The 22,607-nt window shown below is 53.0% G+C and overlaps 1 protein-coding gene across 3 annotated transcripts in view; it reads left to right on the plus strand.

Moving 5' to 3' along the window:
- Positions 1-12,243: 12,243 nt before the first annotated feature.
- Positions 12,244-22,607, plus strand: part of ARFGEF2 (ARF guanine nucleotide exchange factor 2) — a 32,306-nt gene continuing 21,942 nt past the window's right edge. Inside the window, exons 1-6 of one of the 3 annotated variants that reach the window (XM_071572523.1) lie at positions 12,244-12,533; positions 19,292-19,322; positions 20,101-20,224; positions 20,699-20,845; positions 21,615-21,794; positions 22,167-22,302. In XM_071572523.1, the coding sequence (XP_071428624.1) occupies positions 12,395-12,533; positions 19,292-19,322; positions 20,101-20,224; positions 20,699-20,845; positions 21,615-21,794; positions 22,167-22,302 (757 nt within the window). In that variant the 5' untranslated portion in view covers positions 12,244-12,394. Of the gene's footprint in view, positions 12,534-18,033; positions 18,083-19,291; positions 19,323-20,100; positions 20,225-20,698; positions 20,846-20,945; positions 20,963-21,614; positions 21,795-22,166; positions 22,303-22,607 lie in introns of those variants that run through there. The other 2 variants (XM_071572524.1, XM_071572528.1) reach the window with 2 other exon arrangements.

The raw sequence follows: 22,607 nt of genomic DNA on the forward strand, positions 1-22,607 counted from the left end.
TATTTATTTTTATTTAAGGAAAAATTTCAAGAGGAAATTTTAAAAATGTTGGTAATGTGAACTTTTAAGTGACTTAAAGATAGAGACACTTATTGGACACATTAGCTTAACAAACGCAAATAGTGTGACAAATCATCTTCCCCAGGCTAAAACAAAACACCTCAGAGTTTTTTACCTGAACAGTGACTTTTTTGCTGTCGTGGCTAATCTTTGTTCTAGTTCCTAAGTTTTCTCTTCAGGAATAAATGATGACAGTCTGACATACCCAACTGTCATCGCAAGGCTTCATGGATATCGCATTACATGGAATGAAAAAAACAACTCTTGGGTCAAGATAGAGTTGCAGCAGACTGAAGGTCTGCAGGATAAAGAAAATACTTTGAATGCTTTTGCCCTAGGTGTGGAGATTGACTTTATCAAGTGACAACAATATTTTACTTGGCCATGTCTCCTGCTGAGGTGGCCTTGGGTCCAGGTGTGCTCAGGCACCTCCCCAAACACGGCTCTGATGGGCTGTGCGGGCACTGCCTGACCCGCCCGGGTCAGTCTGGAGCACGAGCGCTCCAAACGGGAGAGGGCCGATCTGCCTCAGTGCTGGGGCCGAGGGCAGGGCCCCGGGGGGCCGAGGGCAGGGCCCCGGGGGGTCGAGGGCAGGGCCCCGGGGGGCCGAGGGCAGGGCCCCGGGGGGCCGAGGGCAGGGCCCCGGGGGCTCGGGTGGCTCTGGGTTCAGAGCAGCACGATGGGAGGGAGGCGGAGAGCACGGACAGGGGACGGGTCTCCAGAAGGTCGGGTTAGACTCTGCATTCACTGTTTTCCTTTCAAGTTGTTTATCTTTAACCTTTTGACTTCTTCTGAAAGTCACTACACCATTTTCATTTGTTTACGCATTTTGTCTCCAGCTGGTGTCTTTTTAAAAATCATCAAATGTTTTTTTTCTGTTCGGGCCAAGAGGCAAGTCTCTCTTACAAAAGATGCTGATTCGATAACAATACACGGTTAGGAGAAATCCGCATCCCCAAAGCTACGCCCCCACCCTGTGGCTGAATGAGAAAGTTGTTCGCTTGTTAGCTCTGTGTCCTGTGTTTGCCTCCAAATCCCACAGTCACTGCGTTTCCGCGCGGGGGCCGAGACAGGAGCCGCGCTCAGAGGGGAGATGTTACCGGCGCGGAGTGTGCGCGGCTGCGGGAGAGCCTTTGGGGGGCGGGAGGGCCTTTGGGGGGCGGCAGAGCCTTTGGGGGGCGGGAGGGCCTTTGGGGGGGGGGAGGGCCTTTGGGGGGCGGCAGAGCCTTTGGGGGGCGGGAGGGCCTTTGGGGGGCAGCAGAGCCTTTGGGGGGCGGGAGGGCCTTTGGGGGGGGGCAGAGCCTTTGGGGGGCGGCAGAGCCTTTGGGGGGCGGCAGAGCCTTTGGGGGGGGGCAGAGCCTTTGGGGGGCAGGAGGGCCTTTGGGGGGCAGCAGAGCCTTTGGGGGGGGGCAGAGCCTTTGGGGGGCGGCAGAGCCTTTGGGGGGGGGCAGAGCCTTTGGGGGGCAGGAGGGCCTTTGGGGGGGGCAGAGCCTTTGGGGGGCGGGAGGGCCTTTGGGGGGGGCAGAGCCTTTGGGGGGCGGCAGAGCCTTTGGGGGGGGCAGAGCCTTTGGGGGGCAGGAAAGCCTTTGTGGGGCGGCAGAGCCTTTGCGGGGCGGGAGTGCCTTTGGGGGGCGGGAGTGCCTTTGGGGGGCGGCAGAGCCTTTGGGGGGCGGGAGGGCCTTTGGGGGGCGGGAGTGCCTTTGGGGGGCGGCAGAGCCTTTGGGGGGCGGGAGGGCCTTTGGGGGGCAGGAGGGCCTTTGGGGGGCGGCAGAGCCTTTGGGGGGCGGGAGGGCCTTTGTGGGGGGGCAGAGCCTTTGGGGGGCGGGAGGGCCTTTGGGGGGCCGGAGGGCCTTTTTGCTGCTAACACAGCGCTCCGAACCCATTCCCGAGCTTTAGGGGAGCACTGGAATTGTTCTGTGCGAGGATTTTAGGGGAGCACTGGAATTGTTCTGTGTCAGGATTTTAGGGGAGCACTGGAATTGTTCTGTGCGAGGATTTTAGGGGAGCACTGGAATTGTTCTGTGTCAGGATTTTAGGGGAGCACTGGAATTGTTCTGTGTCAGGATTTTAGGGGAGCACTGGAATTGTTCTGTGTCAGGATTTTAGGGGAGCACTGGAATTGTTCTGTGTCAGGATTTTAAGGGAGCACTGGAATTGTTCTGTGTCAGGATTTTAGGGGAGCACTGGAATTGTTCTGTGCAAGGATGTTAAGGAAAAACGTTTGCATTAAAATTAAAGGGAGATTTTTCACACTTTTTTAGAAACCGTTTTCTTTTAGCTGTAGGAAAATTCACTTTGGTAAAGTCCAAATTATCTCAGACACACACATAATCCTTACTTTAGAATGGACATTTTATTAGTTGCTAGGATGGCTTTTCATTTTAAAGAAGAAAACCCTGCAATTAGCCAGCAAGCTCTTTTATTATTAAAGGACTACTTTGTGTTACCTGACTGAAACTCCAGCTGAAAATACATCCCTTCTAGCTTGCTTTCTTTTACCTTCTTTTTCATTTGTTCAAATTTTTAAGAAGGAATTAGTTTTCTTCAGTTTTGAAGGAAATTTTACTGCCAGAATGTTTTTTTTTCAAGTGAGCACTTCAAAAGCAAACAAAAAATGCTGCTACTTTGTAAAACAGTGGGAGTCAATTATCAGGAGGCTGACATATCAATTACCATGAATTCAAGGACTTTGGTAAAGATGTAATTAATTTACAGGGGCTTGCAAGTTCTTAGCAGCTGTTACATTTTTCCATTGTCTGCCACAGTAGCACCAAGGTGGCAAGGCCTGCACATGGTACCACAACACCGAGAAAACAATCCATTCCGTGTTTGGCTGCATCCTGTCTGTATTCACTCCTGCAGGAGGAAAGACAGTTCTCTCTTGGCCTGCAGAAGGCTCTAGAAAAGCCCCCAGAAAGTTGTGTGAGATGTGATTGGGACTCTCTTTGCTATTCAATAAGATTTAGAAATCCAGAGGGATTGTAGAGTTTGTTGCTTTTTACTGCTATACCTTTTAGGCTCTGCAACAAAGACCTGATAGACCACACACCTGCCTTTTCCCCACTTTTTTCTTCTCCTTTAACCACTGTTATTATTTTTGCTTCAGATATGATAATTTCCTTGGTTGCCCCTTACCTTTATTATTGCAAAACTAGAGCTTAGTCACTGTCTCTGGTTTGCTCACCATTTGAAGTCTTTGGAGACCTTTGGTTCTCTTCCTCTCAGTGCTCTCCACACAAGTTAAAATGCCTCTTAGACTCTCCCCATGTGAAGCCATTTGACATGGCTCACCATCTTTATTGCTCTTCTCTGTACCTAGAGCAGCTCTGCTGTATCCTTTGAGAGGCAGCAGTAGTGGGTTTGTGCCATTAGAGATGTTTGGGTGCCAGGGGCCTGTGCTGCTCTCTGTGCTGCTCCCACAGAGGGTCTAAAACGCTGCCACTGAGCAGAGAACAAACCCTGACTGCAGCACCTGCTTATTGAATGGCAGCAGCTGAGTTAAATCCCCCCTGCATCTGCAGATATGCAGAGTAATTCCAGAAACTTCAGTCACAATATTGTAGCTGACAGGGATTCCATCTGCATAATTAAAACCAGGCTGCTCTGTATGCAGTGGACATGAATCGCCCTCCACCTGCCCTGTATAACAATTCATTGCAGCTCACTGATCCCACCAGAGCCACTGCTGCCTTATTCTAGCTAATTCTAATCATTGTGCCAATGATTTATCCTCACCCAAGATACATGAAGGTGGTTTGCAGTGAGCTTTGCAGAAATAATTTCTTAACTTCTCACTCTGCAGGAACCCAGACTGCCAGCGGAGCATTTGCATTTCCCTTTTTAGCATCAGCCTAAAAATAGGTTTAAGATAAAAGTGTTCAGGTAACTTGACTGCAGGGTGACTTGGAACAAATAGAGGCTTAGAGTGATCATGGAGAACAAGGAAAGAGCATTGCTAGGCAGGGTTGGGTGGAGTTCTCTGCCATTAGTGCATAATACAGTACATACATGCAGCTGAAATCTGAAAGCAGTTAATTGGCCACACGGTGTGTGGCACAGGAAGGGAAGTGTCCTGTCCATGTGAAACCAGGGAAGCAGATCCAGCTGAAGGGGCAGCCCAAGAGCACTGTCATCATGTGCTGAAAAGGAGTTGGGGAGTCACAGCTCTTGGCTTGGCCTGACAGAGCCCACCCAGAGGGGCCCCCACGATGTCACAGGGTCCAGTCAACAGCTCAGGCTTTACCCGTGCTGGTTCAGGCCAGCTGGAGGTGACAGAGCCAGCAGTGCCAGGGCTGGTGCTTTGCCTTGGCCTCCCCACAACTCTCATGTGTGTGCCAGGGAAAACTGCAGGTTCACACAACTTCGTGACAAAAAGGATTCAGCATTTGAGAAGAGAGAGGGAGATACTCCAAACTGTGTCGTGGGACCTGCACACAGAGTTTTGTGAGAGGTCCCACTGCAGTCTCACTCTGCAGAGGGACAGCACAGCGAGAATGGCCAGTTGTGGCCACCATGAGGCCAGGAGAGATGGACAAAACTTTTGGAACATATTCTTGGTATTGAACTTGCTAATTAACTGGAAATGCAGCTTATTGTCCTTTCACAGGCTTTACTGAGCTTTGTGTCAAATCCTAAATGCAGATAATTGAGGAACAGGCCTGTGTTATTTCATGCATTCTGTCTCAAGTCAAAACATCCAATTTCAGATGACACTCTGGGAGGAGGCTGCGTTTGTCATTACTCACTCCTCTGATACCTCCTTTCTTTCCACTGTCTGGATCACAGCTTTGATCATATTTCCCCTCTTTTGCTCTTCCTCAATCATACCCACCTACTTAAAACCAGTCACGTACTAAAAAGTGCATAATTAGATTTTCATTATGCTCTTTCCTGACATAATTTTTGATTATGTAATTAAAGGTTCTCATTGGACTCTTGAACTGAGAGAAGATTTTTGGTTTAATTAATCAAAAGGTCCTTCTCAATTCCAGGTATTTTTAAACTGTTTTGGTTTTAAGTCATGTGCAGAAAGCATTTCTATTATTCCTGATATGTAATGTTGTATGACCTGCTCTTAACCCTCTTAAGCCAACAACAGGGAAACATTGTCTTGATAGCAGGCTCAGGTACATTCGTTGAGAGATAAGGAGATGCATCAAACTTCAATATGCTTGAAGTAGGATGTTTGTTCTTTTGTTTTTTTTTCATTTTGTAAATTGTGTTTTTCTTTTGCTAATTGGAATATTTCAATGAAATAGTGAATTAAACTGGGGTTATTCCAAGTGATTTCTTTCCCATAGGAGACTGTTTACCAATTTCCAATTCCTTAATTATTTTTTGTGACAAATTCACATTCTTACAGAATTTGTTGTTTGGGGGGAATATTGGAAGTTTTGCATCTTGTCTTCAGATCTTCAATAGTTTGGTATTCTGTTTCCTTTGGCTTTGTGAATGAAAGGTTTCTGCCCACCCGGTCTGCCCAGTGACCCTGTTACCTCGGTGCCAAGCAGTGCTGTGCAGGGCAGGCAGCTCTGGGCACAGCCACGAGGTGGGGCAGCCAGTGCCGTGGCATTCTGACACATCAAACTACCCTTTGCTTGTGTGGCAAGAGAGGGCTCGTTATCACCAACAGGAAAGCCTGGGAGGGATTATCCAGCCCTGGGGCTTCCCCCTCCCCAGCACCTCCGAGTGGGAGCTACTCAGCTGCATTTGAGTCCTTCCACAGTTACTCTTCTCACTCTGCAGGTTAAGCAGGGTTGGCAAAAATATGTTTTCCATCTGCTCCCTGACTCTGGCTGCTATCTTTTAAAAATAAATAGTCCTTTTTGTTGATTTTAAGAAAGGTTTTTCCCTAATGTTTCTCTAGGTACTTGCAGGCTTTTCTGGCCTAGATATGGTTCTAAAGACCATAAAATGAAAATAGTCTCAAATTTTCAAGCCTGAGTATGTCAAGCTTCCTTAAATGCCTGGGGTTAGGGCTGCTCTGCAGCAGGAGTGTGTGCTGCTGTCAAGGAGCTCCTCAGTGACCAGGGCACGGTGACAGTCCCCTTTGCATTGTGAACACTCTGGTTTAGGCTCTGAGCTTCAGGTTCTGTTGCATCTCGGGTTGCCTGAACGTTCCTACCAGCTCCTCCTGCTGTTCGATATTGTTTGTCGTGACAAGGCGCGAGGCTGCAGCTCAGCCCCCAAGGGTCTGTCACTCCCCCAGCCCAGCACACTTGGCTCGAGGCTCTGTCCTGTGAGCTGGTCATGGCTGAGCTCAGGGAGGGGCTCCTCCTGCCGGGGCAGTGAATGAAAACATCTCTACTTTGGATTTGATTCTAATGTAGGATTTTAACAACATTATTCTGTGGGAGAAGTGTCTGCTTTTTTTGGACAAGCTGCTGATCCTCAGAAATGTGAAAAATATGGAAACTGCAGATTTTGGGTATAGTCCTTTTGTTTCGTCCTTTTTTTTGTAAGAATGTCCAGTTTCTCTTGCGAGAGAGAGAACTGCCAATCTGATGTGTCCTGTTGGCTTCATGAGGAGAGTTTATTTTGTATTGACTTCCAATTGTGTAACTCTCACAGATTCCAAATATGGCTGTTCCCCCTTGCAAATGACTCCGTGAAATATTAGCCCCAAGTGCAGGGTGGGCACAGGGCAGGAAGGTGCAGTGCCCAGAGCTGCTCTGGCTCACCTTGGCACAGCAGGGTGGGCACAGGGCAGGAAGGTGCAGTGCCCAGACTGCTCCCCCTTGCCTTGGCACAGCAGGGTGGGCACAGGGCAGGAAGGTGCAGTGCCCAGAGCTGCTCTGGCTCACCTTGGCACAGCAGGGTGGGCACAGGGCAGGAAGGTGCAGTGCCCAGAGCTGCTCTGGCTCACCTTGGCACAGCAGGGTGGGCACAGGGCAGGAAGGTGCAGTGCCCAGAGCTGCTCTGGCTCACCTTGGCACAGCAGGGTGGGCACAGGGCAGGAAGGTGCAGTGCCCAGAGCTGCTCTGGCTCACCTTGGCACAGCAGGGTGGGCACAGGGCAGGAAGGTGCAGTGCCCAGAGCTGCTCTGGCTCACCTTGGCACAGCAGGGTGGGCACAGGGCAGGAAGGTGCAGTGCCCAGAGCTGCTCTGGCTCACCTTGGCACAGCAGGGTGGGCACAGGGCAGGAAGGTGCAGTGCCCAGACTGCTCCCCCTTGCCTTGGCACAGCAGGGTGGGCACAGGGCAGGAAGGTGCAGTGCCCAGAGCTGCTCTGGCTCACCTTGGCACAGCAGGGTGGGCACAGGGCAGGAAGGTGCAGTGCCCAGAGCTGCTCTGGCTCACCTTGGCACAGCAGGGTGGGCACAGGGCAGGAAGGTGCAGTGCCCAGAGCTGCTCTGGCTCACCTTGGCACAGCAGGGTGGGCACAGGGCAGGAAGGTGCAGTGCCCAGACTGCTCCCCCTTGCCTTGGCACAGCAGGGTGGGCACAGGGCAGGAAGGTGCAGTGCCCAGAGCTGCTCTGGCTCACCTTGGCACAGCAGGGTGGGCACAGGGCAGGAAGGTGCAGTGCCCAGAGCTGCTCTGGCTCACCTTGGCACAGCAGGGTGGGCACAGGGCAGGAAGGTGCAGTGCCCAGGCTGCTCCCCCTTGCCTTGGCACAGCAGGGTGGGCACAGGGCAGGAAGGTGCAGTGCCCAGGCTGCTCCCCCTTGCCTTGGCACAGCAGGGTGGGCACAGGGCAGGAAGGTGCAGTGCCCAGAGCTGCTCCCCCTTGCCTTGGCACAGCAGGGTGGGCACAGGGCAGGAAGGTGCAGTGCCCAGGCTGCTCCCCCTTGCCTTGGCACAGCAGGGTGGGCACAGGGCAGGAAGGTGCAGTGCCCAGAGCTGCTCTGGCTCACCTTGGCACAGCAGGGTGGGCACAGGGCAGGAAGGTGCAGTGCCCAGAGCTGCTCTGGCTCACCTTGGCACAGCAGGGTGGGCACAGGGCAGGAAGGTGCAGTGCCCAGAGCTGCTCTGGCTCACCTTGGCACAGCAGGGGCACAGACAGCTCCGCTGCCTCCCCTGCCAAGAGTTTTCTCTCCAGCCCCTGACAGTGCCTGGTGCTGTTTGGGTGTATCCTCAGTGCCCTCTCTCAGACTACAGAGCTTCCTGGGCAGCACAGCAGTGTGAGCTCAGTGTGAGGCTGCTGGCAGGAAGGTGGTCAGAAACATGGGAGGTCTGAGACTGGGATTGGAAGAAAGTAACAGGAATGAGGGGGAGAGAATTGGATAGAAACATAATGATGAAATGTCTTGCTAACACCACCCAAATACTTGCATAAGTACTCACTCAATTTGTTTCAGCAATCCCTCAGTTACCTCAATTATACTGTTAGTAATGAGAGAACTCTTTATCGTCTGGATTTATTGATTTTAGGACATTCAGTGTAGAACTGGAAAAAATTAGAGAGCTGAGACAGTGAATCAAAATGGGATGCCCCTGGGAAATCCACTAGTAAGTACATTACAGAACAGCAGGGAAAGCAGCTGGAAGTCGGGCAGAATAAAGAGGATCAGTCCCTATGGGAATTATTAAAAATGGGCAGAAAAAGAGAAAAGAAGATCTAGAAGGAAATTCTACTAATGCTGGGCTAGGAACTAAACTACTATACAGGCCAGTGCTGGTTTTCCAAGGATTTTCCTGTCCATTCTGTATCTTTTTTTTAGAGTGAGGTCTTCCTGATGCCAAACATGTAGCAATTGCAGCAGTGGGAAGTGCTGAGAGATTCGTCCTGTCAGTCAGCGCAGAGCACCTGCTCCCTGGGCACAAATCCAGGGAAGTTCCTGGCCAAGGAAGTAGCTTAGACAAACTGTGAACTCTGTGCACCTGTCAGGCTGTTTGCCCTTGATTTATGTCTCACACTGTCTGCTACAGCGAGCTCTTTACAGCACTTTAATAGTAATTCTTGTGATTGGCACCGAATCCACTGACAAACACACACGTGCAGACACTTGTGTTTGCCCCGGGCCCCGCCCCGCGCTCGGCCCGCGACTGCCACGCGACTGCCGGGGTGGGGTCGGGGCCGTGCCGGGGTGGGATCGGGTTTGTTGCCGGCGCTCCCCGAGCAGTTGCACCTCTTTGGAACGAGAGGGTTTATTACTGAGCGCTCACACACGACCCGGCACCGACGGGTGCGCCCGACGGGCTGCACAAAACCCGGCGCCGCGTCGGGAACACCCAGAGCTGCGGCCCGGCCGGGAGCACCAGAACTGCTGAGCACGGGAGCTCCTGAGCCCGCAGCGGCGCTGCCGCCCTGCCCCGCCCGCCGGGGCCGCTCGGGGGGCTGCGACCCCCGCTCCGGCGGCGCCTCCAGGGCGGGCACCGTGCGTGTCCCCGAGGCTGCCCCTGCCCCGAGCACACCCCGTGTGTCCCCCCGGGGGCCGCCCCTGCCCCGAGCGCGCCCCGCGTGTCCCCGAGGCTGCCCCTGCCCCGACCACACCCCGTGTGTCCCCCGGGGGCCGCCCCTGCCCCGAGCGCACCCCGTGTGTCCCCCCGGGGCCGCCCCTGCCCCGAGCGCACCCCGTGTGTCCCCCCGGGGCCGCCCCTGCCCCGAGCGCACCCCGTGTGTCCCCCCGGGGGCCGCCCCTGCCCCGAGCACACCCCGTGTGTCCCCCGGGGCCGCCCCTGCCCCGAGCACACCCCGTGTGTCCCCCCGGGGCTGCCCCTGCCCCGAGTGCACCCCCGTGTGTCCCCCGGGGCCGCCCCTGCCCCGAGCACACCCCGTGTGTCCCCCCGGGGGCTCGCCCACCCCGCTCCCGCCCCGGCTCGGCCCCTCCCGGTTGCCACACACTCTGCAGCCCGGGCTGTGCTCAGCAGTGGGGCTGAGCTGGGCTGTGCTGTCTGTGAATTGGCTAAAGAGCTCACACTCTTCCCTCAGAAAATCAGCTGCTGTAATCTTAAAATATTTGGAGGAAAAGAATTAAAACCTCTGAAAACAGTTGTGAGAATGTTATTCTTTCCCTGCAGTTTCTTGCAAACTGTGACGTTGGTGTGAGGAGAGCCCTGTTTGCCACGTGGGCCTGACTGGACCTTAGAACAGTCTCTGCAGACTGGCACACTGTGCCAGGCTCTGGAAAGCCCGGGGGCATTTGATGCTCAGGGAAAAGGAACCCTCGGCGAGGCCCTGTTTCAATGGAATGCAGACTGAAACTGTTGTTAATGATATATTGAGCAGGCAGAAGCTCACCAGGAGGGCGAAGGGGCTGCACCAACACCGTGGCAAACCCCCAAGCAGCCCTACCCATGGAAAGGGCAGAGTTTTCAGTCCCTTCCCTGCCAGCACGCTGAGGGCTGTCCTTGCTTTGACAGCCCACATTCATGGCCTCATTGGGGCACTTTGTGCTTCTCTTTAGATTAAAACAGACCTACCACAGCCGTGTGTAGCTGCCACACTCTCAGGGCAGTCCCACTGCTTGGTGAGCAGCTGCTCAGTTTGAGGACTGTGTATTGTTTCTTCCTTTGGGGAGGTTCATGAATGGTTATTTGTGAGGAAGAGCTTCCCTGTCTCGCTCATTCTGAAGTTTCAAAAAGGTTAACCACAGGAATTAGAACATTGTCATATCTCCCCATGTCATTTGTAAAAAATAAGTTTCCCATTTTCTCATCAAGGTAGAAGACTTGGACTAGTGGAGGAAAGTGCATATATGATCAGTTCTTTGTGAGATCTCTGCATGAAATCCTTTGAGCTCAGCCTCCCCAGTCAGAGCTATTTTGAGTGGCACTCTGGTTAGAAACAAGCAATCTCTGGGCTCACCTTCACATATCCTGTTATTGAGGATGTGCCACTGGAGATTGAGGAATGATTTATGAGTAGTTCTTTCATTGTCAAGTGGATGCATTGCTTTTGAGACTGGAGAGGAAATCTTGAAAACATGAATCCAACAGAGAACATATCATTTTAAAATTCTGTGAAATCTCGTGCCTTTCAAGGCAATTTTATAGTTTGGGAAGCTGTACTCCTGCTTCAAAATGCTTGGATTTAGCACTGCAGAAAAAACTGCCTGATGAAAAAGGCTGCCAGGTCCTTTTCTGGCTCCAAATACTGGTGATGGTGGTGCCATCCACAACAGGAAAAAGCATGTAAGTCACCAACCACTTATGTTCTTCTGCTCCTTGAGCCCGTCTAACCAAACTGTCCCTGGCAGAGCTCGCCATCCCCCAGCTCCCTGTTCCTCATCTGGCACTGACAGTCAGAGCTCATTGGAACTGAAGCCTGGTGGTGACTCTTGGCCCTTTGGAGTCCAAACCAGAGCCTCGGTGTGGTTCTGGACCCACAAACTGAGATACTGCTCCAGGATATAAAGGAAGGGGTTTTGCTTGATAGACAATTTTTTAAAATCTCCACAAAACTCTTCAATCCATTTTATAAAAATTAGCCTGTATCCATTTTGCTTCTCCCATAAAAAACTAATCCTGTCCCACAATAAAAATCCTAAAATCAGAACTGATAATTTGGCTGACAATACATGAAGAGCTCTGCTGCCTAATTAGTTCTGCAATGCTGCTGACAGTAATTACAGCCTTCTTTTGTGTCAATAACTAAGTCAGCAACCCTCAAAAGCAGATTCGGGGCCTTATTTGTCTTTTAGTTATGTCTGTTCTGCATCACTGTGATTTCACTGGTAACAGGAGAATTACCCTGGAAATACAGCTCTGCCACTGAAAGGAGCATCAGATGGGCAGACGTGTACAGTGGGGACGGGGTTTGCAGCCACACTGCTGGTTGGGAGCACATTTGAAAAATAAGCATTTAAAAATACAAGAATGTGCAGGTACAGAATGGGCTGGAGCGCCGCGGACCCGCCCCCGCCCCAGGCCCCGCCCCAGGCCCCGGCCCCGGCCCCGCCCCGCCCTAGGCCCCGCCCCGCCGCCCCCGCCCCGCCCCCGCCCCAGGCCCCGCCCCCACCCCGCCCTAGGCCCCGCCCCGCCGCCCCCGCCCCGCCCCAGGCCCCGCCCCGCCCCAGGCCCCGCCCCGCCCCAGGCCCCGCCCCGCCCCAGGCCCCGCCCCCGCCCCGCCCCAGGCCCCGCCCCGCCCCGCCCCAGGCCCCGCCCCGCCCCGCCCCAGGCCCCGCCCCGCCCCAGGCCCCGCCCCGCCCCAGGCCCCGCCCCGCCCCAGGCCCCGCCCCAGGCCCCGCCCCTCATTCAGGCCCCGCCTCCTCACTCAGGCCCGCCCCCGCCGGGTTGCCCGAGTCACGTGACGGTGCCAACATGGCGGCGCCGTGGCGGCGGCGCGGCCGCTGAGGGGGCGCGTCCCTTCCGGGAGGTGCCGCGGGCCTTGAGCGCCGGGTCGGGCCCGCTCCGGGCCTGCCCCGCTCCCGGCCCTGCCCCGCTCCGGCCCCGCCATGCAGCCCCCCGCCCGCGAGCAGGACGCCCGCACCAAGAGCATGTTCGTGTCGCGGGCCCTGGAGAAGATCCTGGCGGAGAAGGAGGCGAAGCGGCCGCCGCACGGGCAGCTGCGGAGAGCCTGCCAGGTGGCGCTGGGTGAGTCCCGGCCCGGCCCGGCCCGCACAGGGCACAGGGCACAGGGCCCGGCCCCGCCGCGGAGCGACCTTGGAGCGGGGGAAAGTTCTCTGTCCAAGCGAGGGTTGGCAAATACACGGGGAAAATCCCCAAATACCTGTTTTATGAAGCGCCGGCCCCGCTAGGAAACAGGAGGCATTTGGGCTTGCCACTTCCGGTTTAGAGAATTAATTTCAGACTTTCAGACCGAGACACAGATTGTGTGAGGCCCTCGGCTTGTGGCGCCCAGAGCTGCGGGGCCCGCAGGTCCTCTGAGCAGCTGGGGCTGGGCCGGCTGGCACTGTGTGCCCAGCACAGTCTGTGTGTGTGCCCAGCACAGTCTGTGTGTGTGCCCAGCACAGTGTGTGTGTGTGTGTGTGCCCAGCACAGTCTGTGTGTGTGTGTGTGTGCCCAGCACAGTCTGTGTGTGTGTGTGTGCCCAGCACAGTCTGTGTGTGTGTGTGCCCAGCACAGTCTGTGTGTGTGTGTGTGCCCAGCACAGTCTGTGTGTGTGCCCAGCACAGTCTGTGTGTGTGCCCAGCACAGTGTGTGTGTGTGTGTGTGCCCAGCACAGTCTGTGTGTGTGTGTGTGTGCCCAGCACAGTCTGTGTGTGTGTGTGTGCCCAGCACAGTCTGTGTGTGTGTGTGCCCAGCACAGTGTGTGTGTGTGTGTGCCCAGCACAGGCTCTGTGTGTGCCCAGCACAGGCTGTGTGTGTGTGTGTGTGCCCAGCACAGTGTGTGTCTGTGTGTGTGTGCCCAGCACAGTGTGTGTCTGTGTGTGTGTGCCCAGCACAGTCTGTGTGTGTGTGTGTGCCCAGCACAGCCCCCGTGTGTGTGTGTGTGCCCAGCACAGGCTGTGTGTGTGCCCAGCACAGTCTGTGTGTGTGCCCAGCACAGTCTGTGTGTGTGTGTGTGCCCAGCACAGTCTGTGTGTGTGTGTGTGTGTGTGCCCAGCACAGTCTGTGTGTGTGTGTGTGTGTGTGCCCAGCACAGTCTGTGTGTGTGCCCAGCACAGGCCCCGTGTGTGTGTGTGTGCCCAGCACAGTCTGTGTGTGTGTGTGTGCCCAGCACAGGCCCCGTGTGTGCCCAGCACAGTCTGTGTGTGTGTGTGTGCCCAGCACAGGCCCCGTGTGTGTGTGTGTGCCCAGCACAGTCTGTGTGTGTGTGTGTGTGCCCAGCACAGGCCCCGTGTGTGTGCCCAGCACAGGCCCCGTGTGTGTGTGTGCCCAGCACAGTCTGTGTGTGTGTGTGCCCAGCACAGTCTGTGTGTGTGTGTGCCCAGCACAGTCTGTGTGTGTGTGTGCCCAGCACAGGCCCCGTGTGTGTGCCCAGCACAGTCTGTGTGTGTGCCCAGCACAGTCTGTGTGTGTGTGTGTGCCCAGCACAGTCTGTGTGTGTGTGTGTGCCCAGCACAGTCTGTGTGTGTGTGTGTGCCCAGCACAGTCTGTGTGTGTGTGTGTGCCCAGCACAGTCTGTGTGTGTGTGTGCCCAGCACAGTCTGTGTGTGTGTGTGTGCCCAGCACAGGCCCCGTGTGTGTGTGTGCCCAGCACAGGCCCCGTGTGTGTGTGTGCCCAGCACAGGCCCCGTGTGTGTGCCCAGCACAGGCCCCGTGTGTGTGCCCAGCACAGTCTGTGTGTGTGCCCAGCACAGTCTGTGTGTGTGCCCAGCACAGGCCCCGTGTGTGCCCAGCACTGGCTCTGTCTGTGGTGTCTGCAGAGCTCAAATCCCTTCTCTGAGGCTGGTGTGCTGTCCCGAGGTTGTCTGTGGGTTCAGGCTGGTGTGAGGTCTGTGTGTTGCCAGCTCTGCCAACGTGGTGTGTGCCAGAGAGCTCGCTGGGCAGAGCAGCCCCCTCTGCCCATGGGTTATCTGTGACCTCCCGTAGCTGGTAGAAGTGGCACCTCTCTTACAGTTTTGGGTGCTCTCTGTCCGTATTTTCCTTTAAACTGGGTGCATTTAGTGGGGCCAGATCAGCAGAACAGACAGGCTGGGGCCCTCTGTCCCAGGCGCTGGCAGGGTGAGCTCCAGAGCACTCATTTTGTCTCCTTCCTGCCAGGGGCTCTGCAGGAGCTGCAGTGCCAGTGCAGCCAGAGCAGGGTAACCAGGGAGAGGGGAGGTGTTGTTGGTTAAAGCTGACCTTGTGAGCAAGAGAACAGCACGGGTACTCCAGCAGCTGGAGGCTACTTTTCCTAATCAATTCCTTTTCCTGATTTCTTCCCCAACTGCCCCAAATGCATGGAACCCGTTTACAGGAGGGAGAACCTGTTTTGCTGCTCTGTGAGTGTATTTAGAGGTTGAGAAAGGGAACTTCCTTGTGAGGTGCCCAGTGAAGGTCCATGTTTGCCAACATGCCAGGGAGGACGATCTGGGGAGGAGTGTTGTGCAACAGCTGCCTGTTGGATTGTGACTGTTCCATGCCTGTGTGTTCTAAGGTACAGGGTGGTTGGGGGGAGCTCGTGCTGGTAATGGTGGACATTTTTTATCCAGCCTTGTTTGGGAAAAAAGTCCACATGGTGTCCTGGGCTAAGGCAGAGGTCAGCACAACGTGATAACCTGGTGTTGACCAACTGTCCTGCCCTAGCAGGGCTTTGATTGCTGTGTGGAAGGATCTCTGTTATATTGGGTGAATATTATTTCATCATTTTAGGCTGCCAACAGGAATGTGCTTTCTTTTATTTATGTGTGATTTTTTCCCCCAAATGTTATTCTATTTAGTTAAAGCGTTTTTTTATTCAAGTGAAAAATCAGTTTTACTTCCATATACTTAATTTTAATTTAACTTATACTTGATATTAACTGTGACTTTAGTTTCAAAAGCGTCACCTTAATTATCAAGCCCTGTGAGGTAGTAAATGTGTGAGGGGATGTGGGAAGAACATCACTTGTAGTGTGAAGAATTCAGGCCAGACTTTGTAACCCACACAAGCTGTTGTGGATGAAAAGCTTCAGTGTTGTCAATAATAATAAAAAGTTCAGTCAACGCTGAGTAAAACCAATTCAGTTTGAGAGCAATGTGGAGTTGCTGTACCAAAGTGGCCGTTGTGTCAGCTGTCATCTGCTGCTCTTCTCTCCAAGTCATGCTTCCAATAATCCATTTTTACCTCTTACTAAGTTCCTCTTGCTGTGCAGTCTCCTTATTTCTGCAGTGGAGTTGTTACTGGAGCCCTGGGGCAGAGTGCCAGCCATAAACCAGGAGACACAGGCACGGGGCACGGGTAGGTGGGCTCTGCTCCCAGTGCTGGGCAAGTCCAGGATGAACTCTGGGTTTCCAAACACAGAGAAATGGTGTATTGTACAGCTGCATAATGTAAATCGACCTGCAAACACTTCAGGGTTTCTGCTGTGCTGTAACTGCACGAGTGTTTCTGTTACTCACCTGTGCTTTCAGTTTGTTGTGTGGTAAGAGAGGAATAGATTTCTAACGGTGGGAATGATGCCCTTGTTTTCTTACTTGAGTTCTGTATTGGTTTGAATGTGTTCAACTCCTGAGAACTTAAATAAATCACTGCTGAATATTGATGTCTTTCTTGTGTAGGAAATACAGGTATTCTTTCATTCTAATTTTAATCTGTTTTAATAGTTCTGAATTTAAACTGTTCTTACTGTTTTTTCCCAGTGATTCAGTCCTTTCACTGGACTAACACTGTGCAGTTTTGGACTGCAAAATACCCTTGTGACCTTGTACAAATCAGAAGTAACATAGGCTTAAGTAGGACATACACACAAGAAGTGTGGAAGGAAAGCAACAAAACCAGTTCCCAGTGATGGTTTTTTGAGTTTGGTGGGTTTTTTTCTCTCTTTCCACCCACTCCTTTGAAATACACCGTGTTAATGTTGAGCAAGCAGAGTTTGAACAGATCCCTTCATTCAGTCTCTTGCTTCACCGGGAGGGGTAACGGTTGTCTCCTGTTCTAGCAGTGCCTGCAAGTCCCAGGAGAGACTGGGAGAAATGGAAGGTTTTAAACAGAGGAGCTGTTCTGCTCTGCTTTAGAAAACTGTGTGTTTAAGACAACTTGTTTTCAACAGGCAGCCATTGTATTGTATAAAAATAGCTGGTTAATAAGCATTTACATGGAGCTGTGGGTACACAGGATTCTTAGTAGACCTACTGAAAACTGTGCAGTGGAACAGGGACAGTCTGTGTCCCAGCAGCTCACCTGGGGCTAATGCTGGTTGTACCTGGGTCTCTCTCAGGAGCGACTACTCTGGCCTTACTAGGGCTGTTTTTAGTGACATACTGTGCAGCCAGCCTGGTTCTGTGGCCTTCTTTGATTGCCTGGGCAGCTCCATGAACATATCTCCAAGCTTTGTACAGAATGGAATTTAGTTAGTTAGCTTATTAATGTGATTTCTAAAAACATCATCTTCTCAACCATCCCCTCCCTTAGGAATCAGGCTGTGTGTTCAGAAGTCTCTGGGTATGAATGACATGCACAAACTAAGTTGTTTCTGAGATTAGCCTCTTGGCCAGTGTGTTTGGAGAAGGCTGGGCCAAGAGAAGAGTTTGGTTCCCTGGTGGCAGCTGTTCTGTGGGGCTGTGGGTGTTGGGCAGCTGTTCTGTGGGGCTGTGTGTGGGTCAGGTCAGTGGCTGTGGGTGTTGGGCAGCTGTTCTGTGGGGCTGTGTGTGGGTCAGGTCAGTGGCTGTGGGTGTTGGGCAGCTGTTCTGTGGGGCTGTGTGTGGGTCAGGTCAGTGGCTGTGGGTGTTGGGCAGCTGTTCTGTGGGGCTGTGAGTGTTGGGCAGCTGTTCTGTGGGGCTGTGAGTGTTGGGCAGCTGTTCTGTGGGGCTGTGTGTGGGTCAGGTCAGTGGCTGTGAGTGTTGGGCAGCTGTTCTGTGGGGCTGTGTGGGTCAGGTCAGTGGCTGTGGGTGTTGGGCAGCTGTTCTGTGGGGCTGTGTGTGTTGGGCAGCTGTTCTGTGGGGCTGTGAGTGTTGGGCAGCTGTTCTGTGGGGCTGTGTGTGGGTCAGGTCAGTGGCTGTGAGTGTTGGGCAGCTGTTCTGTGGGGCTGTGTGTGGGTCAGGTCAGTGGCTGTGGGTGTTGGGCAGCTGTTCTGTGGGGCTGGCTGTGTGTGGGTCAGGTCAGTGGCTGTGGATGTTGGGCAGCTGTTCTGTGGGGCTGTGTGTGGGTCAGGTCAGTGGCTGTGGGTGTCGGGGCTGGATCCTGGCTGGGGTTGGGCAGTGCAGTCGGCTCTGGGCGAGCCAGGCTTTGGTGCTGCCCCTGTGTTTGTGTTGGCCCTGCTGTGGCCAGGCTGTGCAAGGCTGTGTCCTGTGTCCTGTGTGCTGCACAGGAGCTGGCTGTGCCACCCGGCTGTGCCACCCGCCCACACCCGGCTGTGCCACCCACCCACACCTGACTGTGCCTGCACAGGAGGCACCTCCTGTGCCTGTTGGGGAGTTCTCAGTGCCAGGGAACTGAACCCATCCCTCTGCTGGAGAAAGGCAGTGACTCAGTGGGAGCTTCCTCCTGCCTCCATGGCCAGAAGCTCTGGAAGAAGTTGCTGCAAGGCCGTTGTCTTCTCCTTCCAGTTCTGTTGCTGGTAGGAACGCTGCAGGACTTGCACCGGGTGGGCAGCACAGGGGCTGAAGGTGTTTGTGACTGGAGGAGATGCCGTGAGAGGGGCAGGGAGCTCCCTCCAGCACCCAGGCACCGAGTGAGGGGCCCGTGTTGTGCTGGGTGAGCAGATGTTCCCTGCAGGTCAGGCTGTGCTCTGTAGCGGTGGAAGGAGCCGAGCTGTGCCCCGGCTCCTGTGGCTGGAGAGGAGGGTGCCACTGGCCGTTGGGTTCTGGAGGGTGGTGGGGCCTGGCAGGGCTTGGCAAAAGCTGTTCATGGCAACTGACCTCAGTTGGGCAACCATTTCTGTTTCGCTCCCTTGTCGTGGGCAGCCCACCAAAGGAGCACTTCAGATGTGGGGGTTCCCCAACTATTTTGATGCAATCAGTAGCAGGGGCGTGCCTGTAGCTTCCTCTTTTACTCCTTTCTGCCAACATAATCAATTAAATACTGTTGTGGTGCAGATGTTTTCATATGGCTTTAAAAAAGGCTTTATTATAATAAAATTGTGGGCAACTTGATCAGGCCTTGGTTAGATTTTTTTTTTTGTTTGGGGGGTATTTCTGAGAGTAAAATTGTAGTTTCTCTGATATGGGATGTTATTGTTGCATATTTTTCCAATGCAAGGTCGAGGACAAGTATCAGTGAAGATCCATGAAACATGATTGTGTCTCCTTAGGGCTAAAATCTGTGCCAAGTTTCAAGACCTTTTTTACTCTGCTGACCAGCAGTACGTGGGGAAAGTGGTTTCTTTGAAAGAAAGAAAAGCTCAGTTAAGTTGGGGATAGTATTGTTACAAAATTTGTTACCTCTTGGGATCTTGTTCAGCTGGTTGGTGTTGTGGGGCTCAGGACAGGCAGGGAACAGGCATGTCGAGCTTTGTGCAGTGGCTCAAAGGCTTCTGCAGCCCTGAGCCCTCTGTGATGTGACCTGCACTTGAACACAAGTTGCATACTGTGCCTGAGTGTTCTAAAGATACTGTTTGTTAAGAATGTTTGAGACAATTAGCTTTTGTAATGTAAAAATTGAGAGATACACCTGATAACAGGTGCTGCCACTTCCTGTCATCTCTGAAGCTGAGGTGTTACAGGAAAGGAACAGCAAATACTGAAGTGCAAGACTGGTAGTTTGAAACAGCTTTGCTTTATTCCTGTGTTATTGATAACTAAGGTTTGAATTTTTTTCTTTCTTCCAGATGAAATAAAAAGTGAGCTGGAAAAGCAAAGGTAAATTATTAATTGCTGCAAACTGTGTGTGGAAAGAGCAAGTGGAATATCTGTATAGTGGAATTGTCTGAGTGTGCATACATTACAACACTGAGTTGTGAATACCCAGTCACCCCCTTTCTGCCAAGAGCATCTGGCCCCTGTGTTCCACTTACACAATGCCTGTGGCTACTCCAGCCATAACTGCCTCTGAATTTCACTGTGGGAAAAGTTGCAAAACTTGTAAAAGGTGCTAGTTTTCAGTTCCTTTCACTGGGCTCAATACAGCCTGGTAGGAGCAGGAGGTACCCTCTGTTTGGTAGCATGTGCTCTTTATTATCTAGATCAAGAACACTGATTTAAATAGGACGTAAATACAAATTTTAAACCAGTTTTACAGCACTGTGCTATGATTAAAAATTAACAAATTGGTCCCCAAGTGTGTCTGTTTGCCTAATATTCCTCTTATGGCCCCTGTTTAATTAATTCTGAATTAAATGGTAGATTTATCAGTTGTGCAGGAGTTCCCCAGTATTTCAGATAATGGGACATGTGGAATGTAGTGAGGGGAGAGTTAGGTTGAAGAAGATATGAATAAAATCAGGTAGAATATAAATAAAGTGGGGGTTTGATTTTTAAAAGAAAACTGAACTTCCTTTAAGAAAGCACATGCAAGAAATTTGCAGTGTATTTGTGTGCTGCTGTGTATTTTTCAGCTTTCAGTTTGGAAAAGGAGAACATGTAGTTGGCTGTGATATCCGTGTTTAGAAAACCTAACAGTGCTTCTTCTCTGCCCCAGAGAGGGCAGTGCTGCCCCCCCGAAGGCGAATTTCATTGAAGCAGACAAGTATTTCCTCCCGTTCGAGCTGGCCTGCCAGTCCAAGTCCCCCCGCATCGTCAGCACTTCCCTGGACTGCTTGCAGGTGAGTGCTGTGCTTCAGCCTGGGCAGGGGGAGCTGGGGGAACGTGTTCCTGCCTGAGGAGTGCCCGGCCCTGTGGGTGCTGCTGGGCACACCCAGGGCAGGGCCAGCCTTTGCTGGGGCTCGGGGAGCCTCGCGCCATCCGGCAAAGATGCTCCACCTGTGGTGCTCTGAAAGGAGGATCACTGTGGTGTTTCTTGTGCTCGTTTGATGGGAGCCCAGACTCTGTTAAAATTTTTTTGTCTAATTATGGTGTGAAGAAATGGTCTGTGTGGAAAAACCTTGTGTGTCACTAACCAAAGTCTGTTTCATCCAGATGTGTGAGCAGTCCGAGTATTTGGTGGCCAGACTGTAAATGGTGTCAGGTGTTAAAACTGATGAAGTGAGCTGTGCTACCTAAACACCCCTTGTTATGCTGTGCTGCACTGTGATTTCCTGACAGCACGTGGTGACCTAAGCTGCATTCTTTGTACCTAGAAACTCATTGCATATGGACACATCACGGGCAATGCTCCGGACAGCGGCGCTCCCGGGAAGCGGCTCATCGACCGCATCGTGGAAACCATCTGCAGCTGCTTCCAGGGCCCTCAGACAGACGAGGGAGTACAGCTGCAGATAATTAAGGTATTCTAATTGACCAGTTCTTTGTTTCTTACACTGTCCCAGGTGTTGCTGCATTCAGGGAGGCTGTCACAGGACAGGGTGCTGTGGGAAATGGATTTCCTGCTGGAGAGGCAGAATGTAAGGGAATGTTTTGTAAGTGTTTGTCTTTCTTCCTGAGATGAGCCATCTTGCAGACAGCTTGGTGCTCCTCTCAGAGGCTCGCAGTGCCCACCTCCCTTGGGCCAGGGAATTGCTCTCAGCCCCAGTGGCAGGCCATGGATGCAGTGCCATGGAATGCTGCTCCACCCTGCCTGCTCCCAGGGCCACTTGTCCAGACACTGCAGTGTTTGTTCCCGACAGGGCAGAGTGGTGCCATGGTGTGTGCTGCTTCTGCATTCCACCTGGGCTCCTGGAGCTGGGGTTGGAAGTTGGTGACCCTTCTAGTGATCTAATGCAATGTCAGTGTAGGCCAAGTGGCCCTTGCTCAGAAATGAAGCTGTGGAATATAATGGCTTTCACTTGGAGGTGGAATGTCTCCCTCAGGGCAAAATCAGTTGCAATAGAACCCTTTAACAACAGCTCAGGAGAGAACAGAGATATATGGAGGTTCTGTTAAACTTTCTTTGATTTACAACATCATTGCAGAGAACTGGAAGTTCCTTATAATGGTTTAAAAAACAGACACCTGTGTTTTGTGACCAACCCACTGATTATTCTGGGAGACTTGCATGAAGAGCATTGCTGCCTGTTGGCTTAGATTTCATGTTTATTGTCTTACGGACTTTTCCAGGCTCTCCTCACAGCAGTAACATCTCCATATATAGAAATTCATGAAGGAACAATTCTTCAGACTGTTAGAACCTGCTACAACATCTATCTGGCCAGTAAAAATCTTATTAACCAGACAACTGCCAAAGCTACCCTGACACAGATGTTAAATGTCATTTTCACACGGATGGAAAACCAAGCTGTAAGTCACTGTTACTTCTGCTCATCTCAAATGTTTGACAAATGGCAGAAAGCTTTTTTGTTATTTTTAACAGGTCTGTCACTGTAGTTGGATATCTTTTGCTTTGTAATGTTAAAAAACCTGTCAAATCCTGCAAGCATATTGCCCGATGGAAAATAAAAGGTGGTGCTCACTGCTGCTGCTGCTGAGGTTTCACACTGTGATTTCTGTGGATAAACAAAGGATGGGCTGCTTTTAAAATGATTGAAGTGCACCTTTTGAATCCGACTGCCCAAGGGACTGTAGTTTCACTGTTTCTTGCTGCCACATGAATTCTCTGCTCATGGTAGGTGTGTCTTCCCCCAGCTGAACCTGCTGCTGTTGTTGTTGCAGGTGCAGGAGTGCCGGGAGGCAGAGCGGGCGGTTCAGCAGAAGGTGCCGTGCCCGGCAGTGCCAGGCCAGGGCCGGCCCAGAGCCCCTGGCAGCGCCGCCGTGGCCAACGGGGAGCCCCGCGTGCTGCCCGTGCCAGGTGAGCCCCCACAGCCCCTGCCCGGGCCAGGGGAGCCCCCACGGCCCCTACCTGTGCCAGGGGAGCCCCCACAGCCCCTGCCTGTGCCAGGTGAGCCCCCACGGCCCCCGCCCGTGCCAGGGGAGCCCCCACGGCCCCTGCCCGTGCCAGGGGAGCCTCCACGGCCCCTGCCCGTGCCAGGGGAGCCCCCACGGCCCCCGCCCATGCCAGGTGAGCCCCCACGGCCCCCGCCCGGGCCAGGGGAGCCCCGCGTGCTGCCCGTGCCAGGTGAGCCCCCACAGCCCCTACCTGTGCCAGGTGAGCCC

Source organism: Pithys albifrons, chromosome 18 (genome assembly GCF_047495875.1).
Source record: "Pithys albifrons albifrons isolate INPA30051 chromosome 18, PitAlb_v1, whole genome shotgun sequence".
Classification (NCBI taxonomy): Eukaryota; Metazoa; Chordata; class Aves; order Passeriformes; family Thamnophilidae; genus Pithys; species Pithys albifrons.